The sequence below is a fragment of the Mus caroli genome, unplaced genomic scaffold (assembly GCF_978045245.1).
Source record: "Mus caroli unplaced genomic scaffold, Mus_caroli_1 scaffold_1, whole genome shotgun sequence".
NCBI classification, from domain to species: Eukaryota; Metazoa; Chordata; class Mammalia; order Rodentia; family Muridae; genus Mus; species Mus caroli.
The window spans coordinates 93,977,881-94,003,002 of record NW_028227256.1 but is presented as its reverse complement, the minus strand read 5'-3'; the positions used below and the strand labels follow the sequence as shown (position 1 = coordinate 94,003,002).

At 37.8% G+C, this 25,122-nt stretch overlaps 1 protein-coding gene across 4 annotated transcripts in view; it reads right to left on the bottom strand.

Annotated features, from left to right (window-relative positions):
• LOC110297693 (solute carrier organic anion transporter family member 6C1-like) overlaps positions 1-25,122 on the bottom strand; it is a 113,519-nt gene that overhangs the window by 21,025 nt on the left and 67,372 nt on the right. For all 4 annotated transcript variants that reach the window (XM_021166614.2, XM_021166623.2, XM_021166641.2 and 1 more), the window contains exons 8-9: positions 18,346-18,541; positions 10,702-10,855 (exon numbers count right to left, since the gene is read on the bottom strand). In XM_021166614.2, the coding sequence (XP_021022273.1) occupies positions 10,702-10,855; positions 18,346-18,541 (350 nt within the window). The remainder of the gene's footprint in view (positions 1-10,701; positions 10,856-18,345; positions 18,542-25,122) is intronic.

The following is a 25,122-nucleotide window of genomic DNA, read 5'->3' as shown; positions in this document are numbered from 1 at the left end:
AATGAATAAATATCATGATCAACTAGCCTTCATCCCACAGATGTGAGTATGGTTGGACAAATCTCACTAAATGCCTAAAATACTTCACAAAATCCAACACTCTTTATAACAAAAGATTTAGAGAGTTTGAGGATAAAAGAGACATACCTAAATAAAACAAAGACAATTTATAGCAAGCCTATAGCCAACATCAGATTAAATGGACAGAAATTCAAAGCAATTGCAATAGAATCAGGAATAAGACCAGGTTGTGCACTCTCTTCTGAGTTATTCAATAGAATAACTAGAGCAATAATTCATAGAAGGAGATCAAGGTATTACAAATTATAAAGGATGAAGTCAAAGTATATGTATTTACAGATGATATGAAGTATATGTCAGAAATCTGAAAAATTCCCCTAGCAAATTTCTATAGTTTGATAAACAATTTCAGCATAATACCTGGGTACAAAATTAATGAAGAGCCCTCCTATGTCCAAAATGACAAATAGGCTGAGAAAAAAATCAGGGAGTTAACACCTTAAATTAGCCACAAACACTATTACCTATCTATCTATCTATCTATCTATCTATCTATCTATCTATCTATCTATCTATCTATCTATCTATATGAAAATTTTATTAGTTATTTTCTTTTTTCCAATTTTTATTGGGTATTTTCTTCATTTACCTTTCAAATGCTATCCCGAAAGTCCCCTATACCCTCCCCCATCCAACTCCCCTACACACCCACTCCCACTTCTTGGCTCTGGTGTTTTCCCTGTACTGGGGCATATAAAGTTTCCGAGAACAAGGGGCCTCTCTTCCCAATGATGGCCAACAAGGCCATCTTCTGCTACATATGCAGCTAGAAACACAAGCTCTGGGGGTACTGGTTAGTTCATATTGTTGTTCCACCAAAGGGTTGCAGACCCCTTCAGCTCCTTGGGTACTTTCTCTAGCTGCTCCATTGGGGGCCCTGTGTTCCATCCAATAGCTGACTGTGAGGAATCACTTCTGTGTTTGCCAGGCACTGGTATAGCCTTACAAGAGACAGCTATATCAGGGTCCTTTCAGAAAAATCTTGCTGGCATATGCAATAGTGTCTGGGTTTGGTGGCTGATTATGGGATGGATTCCCGGGTGGGGCGGTCTCTGGATGATCCATCCTTTCGTCTCAGCTCCAAACTTTGTCTCTGTAACTCCTTCCATGGGTGTTTTGTTCCCTATTCTAAGAAGGGGCGAAGTTTTCACATTTTGGTCTTTGTTCTTGAGTTTCATGTTTTGCAAATTGTATCTTGGGTGTTCTAAGTTTCTGGGCCAATATCCACTTATCAGTGAGTCAATATCATGTGAATTCTTTTGTGATTGGGTTACCTCACTCAGGATGATACCCTCCAGATCCATCCACTTGCTTAGGAATTTCATAAATTCATTGTTTTTAATAGCTGAATAGTACTCCATTGTGTAAATGTACTACATTTTCTGTATCCATTCCTCTGTTGAGGGACATCTGGGTTCTTTCCAGCTTCTGGCTATTATAAATAAGGATGCTATGAACATAGTGGAGCATGTGTTCTTATTACCAGTTAGAACATCTTCTGGATATATGCCCAGGAGAGGTATTGCTGGATTCTCTAGTAGTACTATGTCCACTTTTCTGAGGATCCGCCAGACTGATTTCCAGAGTGGTTCTACCATCTTGCAATCCCACCAATGGAGTAATGTTCCTCTTTCTCCACATCCTTGCTAGCATCTGTTGTCACCTGAATTTTTGATCTTAGCCATTCTGACTGGTGTGAGGTGGAATCTAAGGGTTGTGTTGTTTTGCATTTCCATGATGATTAAGGATATTGAACATTTTTTCAGGTCCTTCTCAGCCATTCTGTATTCCTCAGTTGAGAATTCTTTGTTTAGCTCTGTGCCCCATTTTTTAATGGCATTATTTGATTTTCTGGAGTCCATCTTCTTGAGTTATTTATATATATTGGATCTTAGTCTCCTATCTGATTTAGGATTGGTACAGATCCTTTCCCAAATCTGTTGGTGACATTTTTGTCTTATTGACAGTGTCTTTTGCCTTACGGAAGCTTTGCAATTTTATGAGGTTCTATTTGTCGATTCTTGATCTTACAGCACAAGCCATTGCTGTTCTATTCAGGAATTTTCCCCCTGTGCCCATATCTTCGAGGTTTTTCCCCACTTTCTCTTCTATACGTTTCAGTGTCTCTGGTTTTATGTGGAGTTCCTTGATCCACTTAGATTTGACCTTAGTACAAGGAGATAAGAAAGGATCAATTCACATTATTCTACATGATAACTGCCAGTTGTGCCAGCACCATTTGATGAAAATGCTTTTTACCACTGGATGGTTTTAGCTCCCTTGTAAAAGATCAAGTGACCATAGGTGTGTGGGTTCATTTCTGGGTCTTCAATTCTATTCCATTGGTCTACCTGTCTGTTGCTATACCAGTACCATACTGTTTGTTTGTTTGTTTTTTATCATCACAATTGCTCTGTAGTAGAGCTTTAGGTCAGGCATGGTCATTCCACCAGAGGTTCTTTTATCCTTGAGAAGAGTTTTTGCTACCCTAGGTTTTTTGTTATTCCAGATGAATTTGCAAATTACCCTTTCTAATTCTCTGAAGAATTGAGTTGGAATTTTGATGGGGATTGCATTGAATCTGTAGATTGCTTTCTGCAAGATAGCCATTTTTACTATATTGATCCTGCCAATCCATGAGCATGGGAGATCTTTCCATCTTCTGAGATTTTCTTTAATTTCTTTCTTTAGAGACATGAAGTTCTTGTCATACAGATCGTTCACTTCCTTAGTTAGAGTCACACCAAGGTATTTTATATTATTTGTGAATATTGTGAAGGGTATTGTTTCCCTAACTTTTTCTCATCCTGTTTATCCTTTGTGTAGAGAAAGGCCATTGATTTGCTTGAGTTAATTTTATATCCAGATACTTCACCGAAGCTGTTTATCAGGTTTAGGAAATCTCTGGTGGAATTTTTAGGATCACTTATATATACTATCATATCATCTGCAAATAGTAATATTTTGACTTTTTCCTTTCCAATTTGTATCCCCTTGACCTCCTATTGTTGTCTAATTGCTCTGGCTAGGACTTCAAGTACTATATTGAATAGGTAGGGAGAAAATAGGCAGCCTTGTCTAGTCCCTGATTTTAGTGGATTTGCTTCCAGTGTCTCTCCATTTACTTTGATGTTGGCTACTGGTTTGCTGTAGATTGTTTTTATCATGTTTAGGTATGGGCCTTGAATTTCTGATCTTTCCAAGACTTTTATCATGAATGGGTGTTGGATCTTGTCAAATGCTTTTTCCGCATCTAACGAGATGATCATGTGGTTTTTGTCTTTGAGTTTGTTTATATTCTGGATTACGTTGATGGATTTCCATATATTGAACCATCCCTGCATCCCTGGGATGAAACCTACTTGGTCAGGATGGATGATTGTTTTGATGTGTTCTTGGATTCAGTTAGCAAGAACTTTATTGAGGATTTTTGCATCGATATTCATAAGGGAAATTGGTCTGAAGTTCTCTATCTTTGTTGGGTCTTTTTTTGGTTTAGGTATCAGAGTAATTGTGGCTTCATAGAATGAGTTGGGTAGAGTACATTCTGCTCCTATTTTGTGGAATAGTTTGTGAAGAATTAGAATTAGATCTTCTTTCAATGTCTGATAAAACTCTGCACTAAACCCATCTGGTCTTGGCCTTTTTTTGGTTCGGAGACTATTAATGACTGTTTCTATTTCTTTAGGGGATATAGGACTGTTTAGATCATTAACCTGATCCTGGTTTAACTTTGGTTCTTGGTATCTGTCTAGAAATTTGTCCATTTCATCCAGGTTCTCCAGTCTTGTTGAGTATAGCCTTTTGTAGAAGGATCTGAATGTGTTTTGGATTTCTTCAGGATCTGTTTTTATGTTTTCCTTTTCATTTCTGATTTTGTTAATTAGGATGCTGTCCCTGTGCTCTTTAGTGTGTCTGGCTAAGGGTTTATCTATCTTGTTGATTTTCTCAAAGAACCAGCTCCTGGTTTGGTTGATTCTCTGAATAGTTCTTCTTGTTTCAACTTGGTTGATTTTGCCCCTGACTTGATTATTTCCTGGAGTCTACTCCTCTTGGTTGAATTTGCTTCCTTTTGTTCTAGAGCTTTTAGGTATGTTGTCAAGCTGCTAGTGTGTGCTGTCTCTATTTTCTTTTTGGAGGCACTCAGGGGTATGAGTTTTTCTCTTAGAAATGCTTTCATTGTGTCCCATAAGTTTGGGTATGTTGTGGCTTCATTTTCATTAAACTCTAAAAAGTCCTTAATTTCTTTATTCCTAACTTGACCGAAGTATCATTGAGAAGAGTGTGTTCAGTTTCCACATGAATGTTGGCTTTCTATTATTTATGTTGTTATTGAAGATCAGCCTTAGTCTGTGGTGATCTGATAGGATGCATGGGACAATTTCAATATTTTTGCATCTGCTGAGGCCTCCTTTGTGACCAATTATATGGTCTGTTTTGGAGAAGGTACCATGAGGTGCTGAGAAGAAGGTATATCCTTTTGTTTTAGGATAAAATGGTCTGTAGATATCTGTTAGATCCATTTGTTTCATAACTTCTGTTAGTTTCACTGTGTCCCTGTTTAGTTTCTGTTTCCATGATCTGTATATTGATGAAAGTGGTGTGTTGAAGTCTCCCACTATTATTGTGTGAGGTGCAATGTGTGCTTTGAGGTTTACTAAAATTTCTTTAATGAATGTGGCTGCCCTTGTCTTTGGAGCATAGATATTCAGAATTGAGAGTTCCTCTTGGAAGATTTTACCTTTGATGAGTATGAAGTGCCCCCTTGTCTTTTTTTATGACTTTGGGTTGGAAGTTGATTTTATTTGATATTATAATGGCTTGTTTCTTCAGATAATTTGCTTAGAAAATTGTTTCCTAGCCTTTCACTCTGAGGTAGTGTCTGTCTTTTTCCCTGAGATGGGTTTCTTGTAAGCAGCAACATATTAGGTCCTGTTTGTGTAGCCAGTCTGTTAGTCTATGTCTTTTTATTGGGGAGTTGATTCCATTGATATTAAGAGATATTAAGGAAAAGTAATTGTTGCTTCCTATTATATTTGTTGTTAAATTTGGCATTCTGTTCTTGTGACTCTCTTTTTTAAGGTTTGTTGAAGGATAACTTTCTTGCTTTTTCTAGGAAGTGGTTTCCTTCCTTGTATTGGATTTTTTCTGTTATTATCCTTTGAAGGGCTGGACTCGTGGAAAGATAATCTGTGAATTTGTTTTTGTTGTGGAATACTTTGGTGTTTCCATCTATGGTAATTGAAAGTTTGGCTGGGTCAAGTAGCCTGGGCTGGCATTTGTGTTCTCTTAGTGTCTGTATAACATCTTTCCAGGATCTTCTGGCTTTCATAGTCTCTGGTGAAAAATCTGGTGTAATTCTTATAGGTCTGCTTTTATATGTTACTTGACCTTTTTCCCTTACTGCTTTTAATATTCTATCTTTATTTAATGCATTTGTTGTTCTGATTATTATGTGTCTGGTGGAATTTCCTTTCTAGTCCAGTCTATTTGGAATTCTGTAGGCTTCTTATATGTTCATGGTCATCTCTTTCTTTAGGTATTGGACGTTTTCTTCTATAATTTTGTTGAAGATATTTACTGGCCCTTTAAATTGAAAATCTTCATTCGAATCTACTACTATTATTCGTAGGTTTGATCTTCTCATTGTGTCCTGCATTTCCTGAATATTTTGAGTTAGGATCTTTTTGCATTTTGCATTTTCATTGATTGTTGTGTCCATGTTCTCTATGGAATCTTCTGCACCTGAGATTCTCTCTTGCACCTCTTATATTCTGTTGCTGATGCTTGCATCTATGGTTCCAGATTTCTTTCCTAGGGTTTCTATCTCCAGAGCTGTCTCCCTTTGTGTTTTTTCTTTCTTTTTTGTTGTGTTTGTTTTTATTTTGTTTTTTGTTTTTGTTTTTTTGAGACAGGGTTTCTTTGTATAGCCATGGCTCTCCTGGAACTCACTTTGTAGACCAAGCTGGTCTCCAACTTAGAAATCTACCTGCCTCTGTCTCTGGAGTGCTGGGATTAAAGGCGTGCGCCACCACACCCAGCTTGAGTTTTCTTTATTGTTTCTAATTCCATTTTTAGATCCTGGATGGTTTTGTTCAATTCCATCACCTAGTTGGTAGTGTTTTCCTGTAACTCTCTAAGGGATTTTTGTATTTCCTCTTTAAATGCTTCTAGCTGTTTACCTGTATTTCCTTCTTAAAGTCCTCCACCATCTTCATGAGAAGTGACTTTATATCCATATCTTGATTTTCTGGTGTGATGGTATATGCAGGACTTGCTATGGTGGGGAAGTTTGGTTCTGATAATGCCAAGTAACCTTCGTTTCTGTTGTTTATGTTCTTATGCCTGACCCCTGCCATCTGATTATATCAAGTGCTTGCTGCCCTCAATATATATGGTTGTAGCCTGTCCTTCCTATAATCCCAGTTGATTCAGGACTCCTCAGAGTCCAGCTTTTTCTGTGATCCTTTGATTGTGGGCTCCTGTGAACCTGAGATTCTGGGTGTGTCAGAGTTCTTGGCAGTCAAGCTCTTCTGATACCCTGAAATACTGGTGTGACCCAACTCCTGTTATTCTGGGATCCTGTTGTCCTAAGATCCTGGGCGTGTTACAGTGCCTGGAAATGGTGTCTCCTTTGAGGAACACTGAGCTGTCTGTTCTGTTCGAAATCAAGGTAAACCAGAACTCATCAAAGGGAACTGGAGCCTCTGGTCAGGAAGGGCTCCTGTTCTCACAGGCCTGTCACAATTGGATTGGAACTGATGTTGTGTCCCACTCACCAGTGATCCTATGATCATGTGGAGAGTCCTCTGGGGACTGTGAGGGTATCTGCCGATTCCTCTCCCAAGGTGACCTGGTGCTGGTGCCTACAGGAAGGGACTTGTGCCCCTGGTCAGGCTGGTTTTCTGTTTCCCTACTGCTGTCTCAGGTCCTGCGCGATTGGATTTGAACTGATATTGTGTTCTGCTCACCAGTGATCCTCAGATAGTGTGGAGAGTCCTCTGAGGCCTGTGGGTGTGGCCACTGACCCTGCGCCCTAGGTGACCTGGTGCTGGCACTGACTGGAAGGCATTTATTTATTTACATCTCAAATGTTATATCCTTTCCTGATTTTTCCCTCCAAAAATGCCCTATCCCCTTCCCACTCCCCCTGCTCCACAACCAACCCATTCCTGCTTCCTGGACCTGGCATTCCCCTACACTGGGGCATCGAGCCTTCACAGGACCAAGGGCTTCTCCTCCCATTGATGACTGACAAGGCCATCCTCTGCTACATATGCGGATGGAGACATGGGTTCCATCATGAGTACTTTTTGGTAGGTTGTTTAGTCCCTGAGAGCTCTGGCAGTACTGGTTAGTTCATATCGTGGATCCTCCTATGGGTCTGCAAACCCCTTTAAATGTTTGATCCTTTTTTTAGCTCCTCCACTGGGAACCCTGTGCTCAGTCCAATGATTAGGTGAGAGCATCCACTTCTGTATTTGTCAGGAACTGGAAGAGCCTCTCAGGAGACAGCTATAACAGGCTTCTGTCAGCAAGCTCTTGTTGGCATCCACAATAGTGTCTGGGTATGGTGAATGTATATAGAATGGATTCCCTCATGGGACAGCCTCTGGATGGTCATTCCTTTAGTTTCTGCTCCACACTTTATCTCTGTAACTCCTTCATGGGTATTTTGTTCCCCTTTCTAAAAAGCATCAAAAACTTTGGTCTTCCTTCTTGAGATTCATGTGGTTTGTGAAATTGTATCTGGGGTATTCTGAGATTCTGGGCTAAGATCCACTTTATCAGTGAGTGCATATCATGTGTGTTCCTTTGTGATTGGGTTACCTCATGCAGGATGATATTTTCTAGTTCTATCCATTTGCCTAAGAATTTCATGAATTCATCCTTTTTAATAGCTGAGTATTTCTCCATTGTGTAAATGTACCACATTTTCTATATCCATTCCTCTGTTGAAAGACATCTGGGTACTTTCCAGCTCCTGGATATTATAAATAAGGCTGCTATGAACATAGTGGAGCAGGTGTCTTTATTACATGTTGGAGCATCTTCTGGATATATACCCACGAGTTGTATAGGTGGGTCCTCATGTAGTAGTATGTCCAATTTTTCTGAGGAACCATCAAACTGATTTTGGTATCAATATATCTTGATGTAAGTCTAACCAAACCAGTGAAAGGCTTTTATGTTAAGAATTTCAAGTTTTTAAGAAAAAAGTTGATGAAAATATCAGAGGATGGAAAAATCTCCCATGCTCCCAAATCAGTAGAGTTAACAAGGTATAAAATGACAATTCTACCAATAGAAATCAATCTACATATTCAATGCTATTCCCATCATATATCCAACATAATTATTTATATAAGTGGGAAAAACAGTTCTCAACTTCATATGGCAATACAACAACAGAGTATAGCTATAATAGTCCTAAGAAATGAAAGAACTACTGGAGGTATCTCTATCTATGATTTTAAATGTACTACAGAGCTATAGAAATATAAACTGCATGCTTTTGGTATAAGAAAGACCCATTGATCAATGGAATCAAATTGAAGACCCAGACATGAATTCAAACAACTACAAAAACCTTATTTTTGACAAAGAAGCCAGAAATACACACTGGAAAAATTAAAGAACCATCAATGAATGTTCCAAGTGGATCAAAGATCCATACATAAACCAAGACACATTACATCTCATAAAAGAAAAGTGGAACATCCTTGAATGCATTGATACAGGAGACGACATTCTGAACCGAACACTGATAGTGTAGTCACTTATATCATCAGTTAATAAATGACACCTCAGGTAACCAAAACATTTCTGTATGAAAAAGGAAACCAAAAAGTAGAAGCCTACAGAATTTTAAGAGATTTTTATGAACTCCACATCCAATAAAGTTCTACTATTCAAAATACATAAGATACTCAATTAGGTTTAAAAACCAAAAATAATCCAATTAAAAATGTTGTACACATCTAAACAGATAATTTTCAGTAAAGGAATCTCAAATGGCTGAGATACACATAAAGAAATGTTCAAGATTCTTAGCCATTGGGGAAATACATATCAAAACAACTATGAAATTTCATCTGTCCCAATCACTAAAAGGAATAATACAAAAAATATGCTCCAGCCTACCACAGGGAAAATTGCTCAACTATGTTCATTGTGGGTTTATACATAATAGCCAGATGTTGCAACTAAGCTAGTTAATACTCAACAGAATAAAGGATATGTGGCACATTTACACAATGGAGTATGTATTTCTTAGCAGTGAAAAAAGGTGACATCATGAAATTTGTTGGCAAATGAAAAGTACTAAAAATACATGTGTGAGGTAACATATACAAGATGGAGAAGCATGTTATGTACTTATTTATAAGTGTATACTAGCATTAAGTAAATGATAAGCAAGCTACAATTCACAGATTCTAAAAGTTTAGATAAAAATTGGAACTCTAACACAGATTAATTGATCTCCTTGGGAAGGAGAAAGAAAAGATACTTGCTTGTAAACTGCCTGTAGACGAAGACAGGAGCAAGAGGAATCAATCAGATGGGAAGGGAGTGAAAGAAGACTTTTGGCGAGACAAAACTAAAAATCAGGAGCATTGGGGGTGTTATTGAAATAGTCCAGTGGAGGATTCTTGGAATCTGTGAGGATGACCCTAGTGGCAACTGCTAGTAATGGAGGATATGGTATCTGATCAAATACCATTATGCATAAGCAGGCATCCTTTACATGTGCACACATACACAAAACCACACACACACACACACACACACACAACCAGGTACATACATCAAAACATGCATACACACAAAATTAAAATAAGAGTGCCTCATAAATTTATATAAGTGGTAGAATAGGCAATTGCTCTCTGCAACAGAACAAGGACTAAGAAAAAAGAAATTCGTTTTGAGTAGTGGCAGAATTCCTGGAAGAAAGAAGGTTCAAGTCACTGCCATGAGATAAGTAATGAGTTTTTAGCACATTCAATTCAATTAATTTATATTTCTCTCATTTATGTGAGTTCTCTATAGCTTGTAGTTTTCTATAATGTCAGATATGTTTTTGACATATATACTATATATATATATATATATATATATATATATATATATAGAGAGAGAGAGAGAGTACTATATATATATATATATATATATATATATATATATATATAGTAAGTTCTGGTGCAGAATCAAAAAATTGGGAACTGGGTGGGGATGAGCTCAGTGGTAGAGCACTGGCTTTGCAAACCTCCATTTTAAAAAGTCATCTCCATATCTGACTTGCAGTGGAGCAAAAATAGGAAATATCAGTAAAATGTAGAGTAGGCATTTTGAATCTCAGCAGAAGGGACATTTGAAAGAAAGGTGACTCACAGGATAACACTGGGCAAGCTGTTGTTGTGTGAAAGATTGTGATCAAAGTTCAGTGAATGCTGCTGAAGGGGGAATTTGGTAAACAAAAATTAGGTTTTATTTCCATGTGCTTAAAATTAAAAGTAAAGAGAACTAAGCAAAATTTTAGAGACCTACGAGTAAAGTCTAGTCACCATGTACAAATTGTGAAATTTACTAGAGAAGAAAAAACAGCAAGAATATCTCTACCTTTTCTTTCCTTAGGTTTTTAGAAGCATGGCACCCTGCAAAGCAGGGAGAGAAATATTGTTTTTCATCTCGTCCACATACAGAATTATAGGCAGAAGTTGTACAACCACATTTCTCATTGCATGGAGCTTTTAGGCTTCCAATCATACCAAATCTGTGAAGTTGAGATTAAACACAATTATAATACCATTATTTAAATTGTTAATGTGTACATCAATGTATCCACACTATCCATAAGTATGCATTTTGAATTTTTTTTCAAATATTTACTAAGGTATAGAACCATAATAAACACACATGAATGTACCAATTGATAGACCTGGAGCAATGACTTAGCTCTTAAGAATATATCCTGGTCTTTCAGAGGAGCAAAATCCCATTCCCAACATGCACATGCCAGTTCACACCATCTATAACTCCAATTCCAGGGAGTCTGATGCCCTCTTATGGTCTCACTAGACACCAGGCATATATATGGTGCATAAATAAACATGCCAGTGAATACTCAGTCACATAAACTGAACATAAATAAATCTTGAAATATGTACCATTTGAATTATTTTTATGCTGTCATAAAATTTTCATCAGAGTATTTAACAAACAAAATCATCATCACCTAAAATGGGCTGACACCCTCCCCCTTTCAAAGATTTACTTTATCAATTTACTACTTAATTACTTACACATTATAACTTATTGGTACTCTGTTCCTGTTCACTTGTTGGGATTTTATAAACTGTAATCACACGATACTTATATTTTCCTTGCTTCTTTTGCAGTAATGACCTTTGTTCTTATAAGGACATATGTTTTCAGGAGTCTTGTGTAGTAAAAGTAGAATACTTAAATAGTATGAAAGTTGTTAATCTAACTATATTAGGATTATTTTATGTGCATGTGCTTTGCTCAAATATATGTATATGTATCATGTGAGTGCAGTTCCCATGGAAGCAAAGGAAAGCCATTGGATTTATTTGGAGTTGCAATAATACAGTTATGATCTTCCATGTGGATATCTGAAAGCAAACCTGGACCTCCAGAATGATACAAAGTGCTTTTAAACACTAAACCACCTCTCTAGCTACCTATTCAATTTTTTTTTTCAAAAAACTGTCACTTTTCCAAAGTGGCTTATTGTTAGGAGCACAAAAGTTCTTGTGACCACAGATCACCAGGGAAACCAGACATATTAAACACACAGATTTTTCTCTCAAAGGATTGGACTTATTACCTTTCCTCTTATCCAGAAATCTTCAAATTGGAAGTGACTAATAGCCATTTGATCTACATTATCTTTTGGGGAAGACCATAATTAGCTCTCTCAGCCAGACCTAAAGGTAATCTAAATGGTCCTTATATTGCCTGTATAGCCATCAGTTCCCCAAAACTCCCACAACCAAGACCAGAGGTGATTAGTATCCAATACAATCTATCTAGTGTATATATGATCATGACTATACTAGATCCTTCCTTATATCCATAAGCTAGTACTGGAAGTTTATCGCTAGAACCCATCTTCATGGGATAATTGACAGAGATCCTGAGTTGAGTTTCAAATGAATTATGCTTCTTTGTGCACTGGGCACTTTATTACACCAAAAACTTTCCCCCTTAATGCTGTGTTTTAATATTAAACAGCCTGACATTAGACCTCCTTGAAGTTTGCTTCAGGTTGTTGAAGTCAATCTGTACCAAGTTTTCATTCTGACTTATTAAGAGTTCACTTTTTTCTCCCTGCTATGACATCTACAAAGTCCTCCTCAAGTGGGCCAAAACATGAAGCACAAGATCCTTTGAGAATGTAAGAAAAAATATTTTAAATTGATTTTAGGGTTTTAGGAAACTTGAGGCTCTCACAGAAAAATGTTCTCCACTCTTGGAAGAGTGGTGCTAACATGGAACTAACTTCTCAGTCTTTGTGACAAAGCATTTTGTACAATTATTGAAACCGTTTTTAAGATCCAGAAGACCAAAACATTCAGAGCTATAATGAATGATAAAGTAGCCCATGCGAGAGAAACCAATCCCTATCAAATTTTTTTTTTGTGTAAACTCAGATAGATGATATAGATAGATAGATAGATAGATAGATAGATAGATAGACAGAGAGATGGATAGATTATATTATTTTCTGCTGGGTACACATTGGCAAGGCATGCAGAATTGACTCCAAAGCTCTCAAACTTCCAGGCCAGCTTCACAGGTTCAAGGATCACCCACCTCATGATCTGACCAGAACTCAAAGCTCTGCTGCCTCCCTCCTGTCAGCCCTTCCTGTCAGAGCCCAGTAGTGGAGAGCAGCAACACCTGAGTTCCAAGTGATCGTAGGTAGAGCTCAGCACCTGCAACATGAGCTTTGTTTTTTGTTTGTTTTTTTATTTGTTGTTTTTCCATCAAAGCAGGAATAATTCAATATCAAAGGTGATTTCATGCGAAAATTTCCCCTCATACTAAGAATAACTCAGTGTCAGTGTCTTCATGAAAGAAAATTATCAACAGAGCTCTACTTCACATACAGGAACAGTTAAAAGTAAGAGGTAAATCAATTAAGCTGATGCTGATTAAATGTATGGAGGTCAGATCATTCAGTTTATTGAGGGCATTCTGTTCCATGGCTCTTCAAATCAATGTTTAAATTAGTACTTAGGTTTTGTGGTACATAAACTAAACCAACAAAATTTATGTTATTGTGGCAAAATCGATTTGAATATCATCTTATCGGCTTATCACTACTGAGGGTTTTAACCTTCTCTTTAGGTTGCTTTCTGGAGGCACCTGATTAAAGTTTGAAAGAAAACACAGAGCCTTATGTTAACTGACTTCATGTATAAATTCACACATGAAGGACAGAGATGCACTGAGAACAGAATCTGCCCTAGCTTGAGAGAAAGAGAATCCCGAAGAAGAATTGTGAATATAGAAAGGGTATAGTGAATGGTAAAACTTATTGTGATGTACTTGAGTTCAGTGAACAGATGTTGTAAAGGCTGGCATATGAGTAGTTTGAGGACAAAATTTGAGAAGAGACAAAATGGCATCAGACTCCCCAGAGTTTGATCCCAGTTGACAAGGTCAACCAGAACTGCAATTTTACTCTAATCTCTTTGTGGCTCATTTCTCTAATTTCATGACACCTGCAGGGATATCTTCAGTTCCTGGTTGAAATTTGCTAGCAGTATGTAGGAGCTTCAGCTGTTCTCCACATTACTTTGTAATGGTACGATTTCATTAATTTACACGTTCTGATATGGGACAGCTTCCTGATGACTAATGGAAGTGAATTAATTTCTACCTGCATATTTTCCATGTTCATGTAATCACTTTTGATGAAATTGTTTCAAATTATTTGTCCATTTTTTGGTATGCCATTTCTCATTATTAATATACCACTCTTAAATGTTGTATATGATCAGAAACATGTCTTTTGTATATTTTCCAATGTCTCTTTTACACTCTGTGGCTTAGTTTTCAGCAGAGTCCTTGACTCCAAGAGTTCAGCAGCCCTCCTTTACACAATTGGTCAAGAAAGAAAGTACAGAAATAAGATCCTTTACAATAGTCATGAATAATGTAAAATATTTTGATGTAACTATAACATATTAAGTGTAGGATCTGTATGACAAGAACTTCGCATCTCTGAAGAAATAAGCAAGAAAATATCATAAAACAGAAAGATCTCCCATAATTTTGAATGGGTAGGATCACCATAATGAAAATACCGATCTTACCAAAAGCAATCTTCAGATTAAATGCAATCTCCATCAAAATCTCAACACACCTTTTAATAGACATTAAAAGAGCAACTCTCAACTTCATATGAAAAAAGAAAACCCAGGATAGCCAAAACAATCCTAAACAATAAAGAACTTCCAGATGAATTGCCTCTGCAGTACTACAATGACCTCAAGCTGTACTACAGAGCAATAGTGATAAAAATTGCTTGTTAATGGTACAGAAACAGACATGCTGGTCGACAAAATGAAATCCAAGCCTCAAATAAAAACCAACATACCTATGGACACTTAATTTTTGAAAAAGAATCCAAAACCATACAAACAAATTATGAAAGCAACTTCTATAATTGGTGCTGCTCTAACTAGATGTCTATATTTAAGAAGAATACAAATAGACATATATTTATTATCCTACACAAAACTCAAGTCCAAGTGGTTCAAGGATCTCAACATAATAACTGATACACAAAAGAACTGAAGAATTTAGACTCCAGAGAACCAAATAACCATATTAAAAACGAGGTACAGAGCTAAACAGAGAATTCTAAAACTACAGAATCTCAAATGGCTGAGAAGCACTTGAAAAAAATTTCAATATCCTTAGTTGTCAGGGAAATGCAAATCAAAACGATCCTGAGATTCCACCTCACACTAGTCAGAATGGATAGGATCAAAAATACAGGCAATAGCAGATGCTGGCGAGGATGTGGAGCAAGAAGAACAATTCTTTATTGCTGGTGGTGCTGCAAGCTGGTAAAACCACTGTAGAAATCAATCTGGCAGTTTCTCAGAGAATTACAAATAGTTCTACCTGATGACCCAGTTATATCACTACTAGGCAAAACCACAAAAGATGCTCCACTATCACCAGCCTGATTTATAATAGCCAGAAGCTGGAAACAAAAGAATGTCCCTCAAGAAAAGAACGGATACAGAAAATGTGGTATATTCACACAATGAAGTACTACCCAGCTATTTTTTAAAAAAATGACTTCATGATATTTGCAGGCAAATGTATGGCAATAGAAAGTATCATCCTGACTGAGGTAACCCAGACACAAAATGTCACATGGTATGTACTCACTTGATAAGAAGATATTAGCCTAAATGCTCAGAATACCTACAATGTAACCCACAGATCATATGGAGCTTAGGTGGAAGGACAACCAGGGTGTGGATGCTTCATTCCTGCATAGAGGAACAGGATAATCTCAGGAGGTGGAGGAAAGGGGACTTGGGAGGGAAAGAGGAGGATGAGGGAAAAAAGAGGTGGTAAGATCAGGTACTGGGGTGAGTGAGAGAGAGGTACAGAGGGTTGGGGCAAGAGAAAATTTCCTGAACTGAACAAAAACTTCTCAGACTGTAATATTAAAATTTGATAAATTAGACCTCATGAAATGGCAAAGCTTTTGTGAAGCAAGAACACTGTCAATAGAACATGTCAGGAGACTATAGATTGAGAAAGGATCTTCAACCCTATACCTGACTGAGGGCTAATATCCAAAATTTGCAAAGAACTTAAGAAGTTAGACACCAATAACCCAAATAATCCAATTTAAAAAAAGGGTATACAAAGCTAAACAAAAAGTTCTCAACAGAGGAATCTTGAATGACCAAGAAACATTTACAGTAATGTTCAAAGTCCTTAGTCATCAGGGAAATGCATATCAAAACAACACTTGAAGTTCTATCATGCAACCATCACAATGGCAAAGATTAATAACTCAAGAGGTAGTAAGTGCTGGCAAGGATGTGGAGCAAGAGGGAAACTTCTTCATTACTGGTGGGAGAACAATGTTGTACAACTGCTTTAGCTATCAATTTGGTGTTTTCTCAGAAAACTTGGAATAGTTCTACCTCAAGACTCAGCAATAGCACTCCTGATTATATACCCAAATGATGCTCCAACATCCCAGAAAGTCACTTGCTGGATTGTTTTCATAACAGTTTTATTCATAATAGCCATAAGAGAGAAACATCCTAAATGTCCACCACCTGAAGAATAGATAAAGAAAACGTGGTATATCTATACAATCGAAAATGCTTCAGCTATTAAAAACAAAAACATCATGAATCTTGCAGGCAAATGGACGGAGCTTGAAATATCATCCTGAGTGAGGTATTCCAGTTTCAATAGGACATGCATGGTAATGTATTCACTTATACTTGGATATTAGCTGTAAAATGAATGTACCATGCTATACTCCACAGACTGAAATAAGCTAAATAAGAAGGAAGACCTAGGAGAGGAAGCTTGAATCTCACTCAGAGGGGGAATAAAATAGCCAAAAGAGGCAGATGGTGGGAGGGAACTAGGTGGAAGAGGGGTAGGGATGGTAATGGGGGGTTCTGGATCATGTGTGGGGAAAGACAGGAGAGATGGCTAGATGACCATGCAAATGAACTGAAATCTGCAACTTACAGGAGTAAGGAGGTCCAGGATGTGGCAGAGACCTGGTATAAGGAAGGTGCCCATGAATCAATGGGGTGACTTTAGCTATGACTCACAACTTTGGGGATGTGGAAGCTGAAGAGGCCACCTGCTCTAGCCACACAGGAACCCTAGTGAAGGAATAGGGACACCAATACACCCAAAAAACATTCAACTAAACTTTATCTGAAATGAAGGCATGGGGAATGGAGCAAAGCCTGAGAGAACGGCCCAACATCAAACCCACTCCATAGGCTAGCACCAATCCATACCACTACTAATGATACTGTTATGCTTAGAGACAGGAGCATTTTGTCCTGAAAGAAGCTCTGCCCAGTAGCTGTCTCAGACAGATACAGACACCCACAGCTAAAGAATGGATGGAGCTTGAGCACTCTTATTGAAGAAGAGGAGGAAGGATTGTGGGTCACGAAGGGAATATGGACTCTGTAGGAAGACCAACAGAATCAATTAACATGGACCCTTGGGGTTCTCTCTGAGTACAAATCACCAAACGAAGAACATACCCATGCTGGACCTAGGCCTCCATGCACATATGTAGCAGAAGTGCAGCCTGGTCTTCATGTAGGTCTGGAGCAACGGGAACAGGGGCTATCCCAAATGCTGTTGCCCATACATGGGGTATGTTCTTCTAGCTGGGCTGCCATGTCTTGCCTCTGTGGGAGAAGAATTACATAGCCACACAGAGACTTGTAATGCTAAGGGGGGGATGGAGGGGTGCCAAGAGAGGGCCTAATGGTCAGAGGAGAAGAGAAAGGGGGATGTTGTAAAGACTGCGGGATGGAGTGACTTGGGGAGGAGGAGCAGTGAGCAGGACATAAAATGAATATGTAAAACAAAACAAAACAAAACAAAACAAAATCAACATTAAATTTTAAAAAAAGAAGTAACTTTAAAATCACGTTTTATAGCCTTGTGGTCAGCTCCAGTAGCATTTATTGAACAGTGGTTTGTCATATGCTACCCCATTGTAGTTGAAAGTGCTATCATTTCCTTTTATCATTTCATTTTCTTAGTCCTTTGGTTTACAGTTACTTTTATGTTGTCCAATATTTAATATGAACTCATGCCAAGCCCTTTGAACTTTGGATATTTCATCTAAAGTGTTTATGTGCATGCTCACATATACATCAAATCTACTCTGTGATGTTTACAAGATAGGCCCATCAGTTCAAGAACACAAGGTAAAACTAAGTTACAGATATTTTAGTAAAATCTGTTACATTTTGAACACCTTAACATAAATTTCTAGTTTTGATCATAAATTACTAATAAATGCATAATAAACAAATAATATCTATGAGCTATCTACTCCTTATATAAGAAGAAAAACATGTTTGGCATTTTATTTGTATGATTAATATCCCAAAGTTATTTAATTATATAATTTCTGATATTAGTATAGAAAATATCCCTTCAGTGATGACTAAAGTATATAGCCTACAAATATATATTTACCCATCATAATTTTCATTGATTCCAGGAAATTTTGCTGTTTCACACTTCACAGAAATCAGTAATAGGAAAAGCACAATTGATATAACAGATACTGTTGTTATAAATTTCAATTTGTTCTTAATATTCATTTGCAATTTGTCAACAATATAGCCTCCAAAAAATCGGCCAATAATACATCCTGGAAGTATAAATATTCCTGAGAAACAAAAAAAAATACTGTTAAACATAATCTAGTGAGACTTACAAAAAATTACACACAGATATCATTCACTCTAGTCTAGCATAGATTTTAAAACAAACCAAGAGACAGAAAACAAACCAAGATGTAGTATTTGAAGAAATATGAGCATTATAATTCATACAACCCCGTGAATGGGTATAGTGATATTATAGGTCTACAGGTTCGGATTAGAGATGTTTTACTCCTAAACACTAAATAACTTATGCCAGGAACATAGTCCATACCACATACAAATTAGGATTTGCCTTACTGAGAGATATTACTGTTCTACTTGAAAGTATGGCATATATCTAGGGACTTAACTAAAATAATAGGATGATCTGACTCACTGAGATCTCTCATAGATGGTCCACATGAATATTTTTATAACAATCTGAGACTCTAGATTGCCTTTAATAATGTATGTTTTTTTCTATTTAAGCATATTAGAAAGAGGAAATCACAAGAAGAATATGAGCTGAAAAAAGGCATAAGAATAGAAATAGAAAAGTAAGTGAAACATAGTAAACTGACACACTAATATAGTCCAATCAGCTCCAAATGTAGGTCACTCTGTGTACCTGTAAGATGGAGAACAAAACACCAATAACAACACACACACAAGATTACATCATGCCATAATAAATACATACAAATGAAATGTTTCATAAAAATGGAAAAAGTGAAGGGAAAGGAAGGAATAAAGATGGTGCTTGAGAAAAACAAACAAACGAAATGTGGCTAATATAATGAAACATACATTTGATAAAATAAAATTTCAAATTCAGGTCCAAGGTGGTGGGTGGTATAGGGACACTCAGGAATAGCAATCTCTTCCATGGACTGGAAAGAAAATAGTACACTTGGAACTTGTCATGGAAGGAAGAGTGGGTGAAAACGGGAAGTTGTCTGCACAGGAAACAAAACCTAACAGATTCCACAGACTAGGGAAAGTGACAAAGCTAGGTGAGCAAATACCCTTGCTCCTCAAATACAAAGTTTAAAAGGGAGGTGGATTTCCTGTTCCTAGGCAGGAAAGTGACAGTGGAAGGCAAGACGTGGAACTGAAGGCTGTATCCTGAAGATAAAAAGCTTAAATACATACCAGGTGTGGAGGAGGAAAGCAAGCTAGCTTCAGAGAAGAATTTAACAGGAAGATGCATGAAAACTCAGTTATAGAGCTGCTTGGAGGGAAGTTCTGTGGCCAGGGACGCAGCCATTCACAGACTTTGTAAATCCTAGTATGGTCTCGGACTTCTCAGAAGAATCTCAGACTTCTTGTGGACACTTAAGTGCATAGCTGGGTAAGCAGCCATCCCAGGCAATAAGAAAATTATACCTTGGGCAAGTGTCTCAGACTCAACATACTGACAGGTTTATGCTCACACACACTGTAGGAGGTGTTTCAGACATTCCTCATTTCTTGGATGTTATCTGTACCACAGTTTGCAAAACAAAACCAAAAAGCCTTCAGAGCAAATATGTATCAATTCTGCATGGTCCATAGACTGCCAAAATTTACTCTTAAGTGAGAAAATCTCGCTGTAGCACAAACACTGTCTACATATTCATTGTACAGAGTAACACTTCCTAAGTGAAGATAAACCTAAAGTAGCCTATATTCCTCCTATGCTCATGTTTCCAGACAGACCCACTGCTTTACCATCAATTTCCCATGGGCAGTGTATTGTATACTTAACAAATCTGGTGAGTACAGTCAATGTGTTTTTCAGATGTTAATCACAGTCTGGCCTCTCCTGCTATTGATGTCCAAAAAGGCCATCTTCTGCTACATATGTGGCTGGAGTCATGGGTGCATCCATGTGTAATCTTTGGTTGGTGGTTTAGTTCCTGAGAGCTGTGTGTGTGTGTGTTTGTGTGTGTGTGTCTGGTTATTTGATATTGTTGGTCTTCCTATGGGTTTCAAATCCCTTCAGCTCTTTCAGTCCTTTCTCAAGCTCTTCCATTGGGGACCCAGTGTTCAGTCCAATGGTTGGCTCTGAGCATCTGCCTCTGCATTTGCCAGGCTCTGGCATAGCCTCTCAGGGGACAGGTATATCAGGAGGCTCCTGTCAGTATATACTTCTTGGCATCTACAGTAGTGTATGGGTTTAGAGTCTGTATATGGGATGGATCCACAGGTGGGGCAGTCTCTGAATGACCTTTCCTTCAGTCTCTGCTCCATGCTTTGTCTCCATATTTCATTCCTTGAGTAGTTTGTTCCTCCTTCTAAGAATGATTGAAGCATCTACACTTTGTTCTTACTTCATCTTGAGTTTCACATGGTCTGTGAGTTGTATCTTGGGTATTCCTAGATTTTGGATACTATCCACTTACCAATGAGTACATAACATGTGTTTTCTTTTGTGTCTGGGTTACATCACTCAGGATGATATTTTCTACTTCTATCCATTTGCCTAAGAATTTCATGAATTTGCAGGGCAGTGGTGGCACATGCCTTTAATCCCAGCACTTGGGAGGCAGAGGCAGGCAGATTTCTGAGTTTGAGGCCAGCATGGTCTACAAAGTGAGTTCCAGGACATCCAGAGATACACAAAGAAACCCTGTCTCAAAAAAAACAAAAAACAAAAAACAAAAAACAAAAAACAAAATCATGAATTCATTGTTTTTAATAGCTGAGTAGAACTCCACTGTGTAAATATGCCACATTTTCTGTATTCATTCCTCTGTTAAGGAATATCTGGGAACATCTGGGTTGTTTACAGCTTCTGGCTATTAGAAATAATACTGCTAAGAACATAGTGGAGCATGTGTCCTTGTTATATGTTGGAGGATCTTTTGGATATATGCTCAGGAAAGGTATAGATGGGTCCTCAGGTAGTACTATATCCAATTATCTGAATAACCACCAGACTGGTTTCTAGAGTGGTTGTACCAGATTGTAATCTGACCAACAATGGAGGGGTGTTTCTCTTTCTCCACATCCTCGCTAGCATCTGCTGTCACCTGAGGTTTCAATTTTAGCCATTCTGACTGGTGTGAAGTGGGACCTCAGTGTTGTTTTGATGTGGTTTTGATTTCCCTGGTGACTAAGGATGTTGAGCATTGCTTTAGGTGCTTCTGAGCCATTTGATATTCCTCAAGTGATACTGAAGACCTGGAAATGAACCCATACACCTATGGTCACTTGAAATTTGACAAAGGTTCTAAAAAAATCTAGTGGAAAAAAGAGACACCATTTTCAATAAATGGTACTTGTTCAGTTGGAGGTCTGTGTGTGGAAGAATGCAAATTGATCCATTTTTATCTCCTTGTACAATGTTCAAGGCCAAGTGGATCAAGGACCTCCACTTAAAACCAAATACACCGAAATAGAAGAGGAAGTGGTGAAGGACACATGGACACGGTCGGGGGGGGGACTTCCTGAACCAATGGCTTATTCTCTAAGATCAAAAATCAACAAAGAGGACCTTTTAAAATTTCAATGCTTCTATAAGGCAAAGAATATTGTCAATAATACTAAATGGCAGCCAACGGATTGGGAAAAGATCTTTACCAACCCTGCATCAGATATAGGGCTCATATCCAATATATACAATGAACTCATGAAGTTGGACTCCAGAGAACCAAATAACCCTATTAAAAATGGGATGCAGAGCTAAACAAAGTATTCTTGTGTTCTTTTTTAATTAATAAGAATTTTTATGTGTCCTGGGCAGGTAGTTCCTTCACTGAGTGACATCCAGTCTTTCAATTCCCCTTTCTATTTCTCCACATTAATTTAAAAATCACTTTTACATTTTTCTTCTGTTGCACATGAAACGGGGACCAACCCAGGGCACAGTGTATAATGAACTGTTGTGTCCCTGAGGTATATTTACTGATGAATTAATTTAGTTTCAGTCACAATATAGTCTTGCTTGAACCTAGAGGGAACTTTTACTAAGTGAAAAGGGAAAGACATAAATCCCAATTATTCAGTAGGGAAAGAGAAGTGTGGCTGAGGTTAGTCCTAAGGGCAAATATTTACAAAGTAGCAATAGAGAAGAAAATGTAACAGAAGACAATACCACATCTAAATCTATGTTCTACTATGTTCAAGTCTACAGCAGGGCAGACTGCATGAGAGGGATAAATCTGGTGATGATGTGTCAGTGTCATATAGTGAACCTGTGATTTTAGTTGTTAATCTTCATGATAATATATCTTCAGTCATTCCATAGACCTTTCAGTACAAATGCAGCAACCCACATAATAGTAGTGCTATCGTTCCTGTAAAGTCACCATTGACTAAGCATAAATACAACTTAGAATGCCTACACAACTGCTTGAAAAGCCAGAGTTTGTCCATTCTTTCAAGATTTGGAGAAATTCTGATATACTCTGTTCTTGACATAGTAATCTCTGTTGAAAAACTGTGGTCACAAACAAAAGCCCTATAAGGATATTGTATTAGATAGTACTTTTGACAGTAAATACAACCTTATGCAAGATGCTCATTATTCCCAGTTACACTAACAGAAGATCTCAACATGTCATGAAGACTGCCATATAAAAGTAAAGAGGAGTCCATCGATGGGAACTCATATGGAAATCTCAATATGAAAAAAATATGAACATCAGCGACATTTAATACATAAATAGTGTAACTGTGCTTTAGTTAGGGTTTCTAGTGCTGTGCAGAGACACCATGACCATGGCAACCTCCTTTAAAAGAAAATGTTTAACTGGAGATGGCTTATAGTTTCAGATTCCACTATCATTAAGAAAGGAAACGTGGCTGCACACAGGCAGACAAGGTGCTGGAAAAGGAGCTGAGATTTCTACATTGTGATCAGTAGGCAGCAGAATTGAAAGTGACTATAGGCCTAGCTTGTGCTCTTAAAAAGTCGCTGTCTCCTGAGAGGTTCTGCCAGTGCCTGACAAATACAGTATATGCTCACAGTCATCCATTGGATGGAGCACAGGGTTCCCAAGGAAGGAGCTAGAGAAAGTACCCAAGGAGCTGAGGGTTTGCAGCCCCATAGGAGGAACAACAATATGAACTAACCAGTACCCCCCAGAGCTCCCTGGGATTAAACCACCAATCAAAGAAGAACACATGGAGAGACTCATGGCTCTAGCTGCATATAGAGCAGAAGATGGCCTAGTTGGTCATCAGTGGGAAGAGAGGCCCTTGCTCCTGTGAAGGTTCTATGCTCCAGTATAGGGAAATGCCAGGACCAAGAAACAGGCATTGGTAGGTTTGGGAACAGGGGAAGGGGGGAAGAATAGGGGATTTTTGGAGGGGAAACTAGGAAAGGGGATAACATTTGAAATGGAAATAAAGAAAATATCTAATAAAAATGGACTAATAAAAAAAAGAACTCAAACCCCACCAATTAGTGAGACATTCCCTCCAGCAAGTCCATGCCTATGCAACAATACCTCACACCCTAAAAGTGCCACCTCTGAGTGGCAAACCTCCTAAAAGTGGCTTCTAAACTCATTAATGTTTGACTTTATTTTTTGTTTCTTGTATTGCTTTCTTTTTCTCACATACTTTATATTTACTCTTTCTTATCTTCCTTACCTTTTGTTTATTTAAAGATTAATATATTCTTTTTCTCTTTACACTAAGCTGTCACATGCCTTCTTGACATTTGTAGCCTAAAATTGACTATGTTAGTCAGTTTTTTATTAATTCTACAACCTTCAAATACTCCACTTACAATGAGAGCCAAATTCTCAACAAGCTTTTAATATTGATAATGTATACCATAGCAACTGCTGTTTAGTTTCAAAACGTACAACACCTTTTACAAATATGCATGAAACATCTTCACTGGTAGTGATCCTGTGCCACAGTGCTTCATAACCAAATACCTCCTGGAGAGAACTGGTCTCCCAGGAGGGCAGATAAGCCTGTGAGCACAGGTAAGACTACCAGTTCTGCTCAGAGGAACCCACCCAGAACCCTGAGGACACAGTAACTGAAGAGCAGCCTGTGACAGGATCCTTCTAATTTGTGTCTACCCTGGGAGCTGATCCTGTACCCGGGAAATACAGGAAACACAAAAATTCCTGAAAGAATTACAAGGAAACATAGCCAAACAGGTGAATGAATTGAACCAGCCATCCAGGATCTAAAAATGGAATTAGAAACAACAAAGAAATCACAAAGGGAGAAAACCCTGGTGATTTAAAACCTTGGAAAGAGATCAGGACTCATAGATGCAAGCATCACCAACAGAATACAAGCGATAGAAGAGAAACTCTCAGGTGCAGAAGATACCAAAGAAAACATTGACATGACAGTCAAAGGAAATGCAAAATTCAAAAAGCTCCTAACCCAAAACATCCAGGAAATCGAGGAGCCAATTAGAAGACTAAACCTAAGGATAATAGGTATAGAAGAGAGTGAAGATCTCCAACTTAAAGGGCAGTAAATATCTTCAGCAAAATTATAGAAGAAAACTTCCCTATCCTAAAGAAAGAGATGCCCCTGGACATATAAGAAGCCTACAGAACTCCAAATAGAGTTGACCAGAAAAGAAATTCCTGCCATCACATAATAGTCAAAACACCAAAAGCACAAAACAAAGAAAGAATATTAG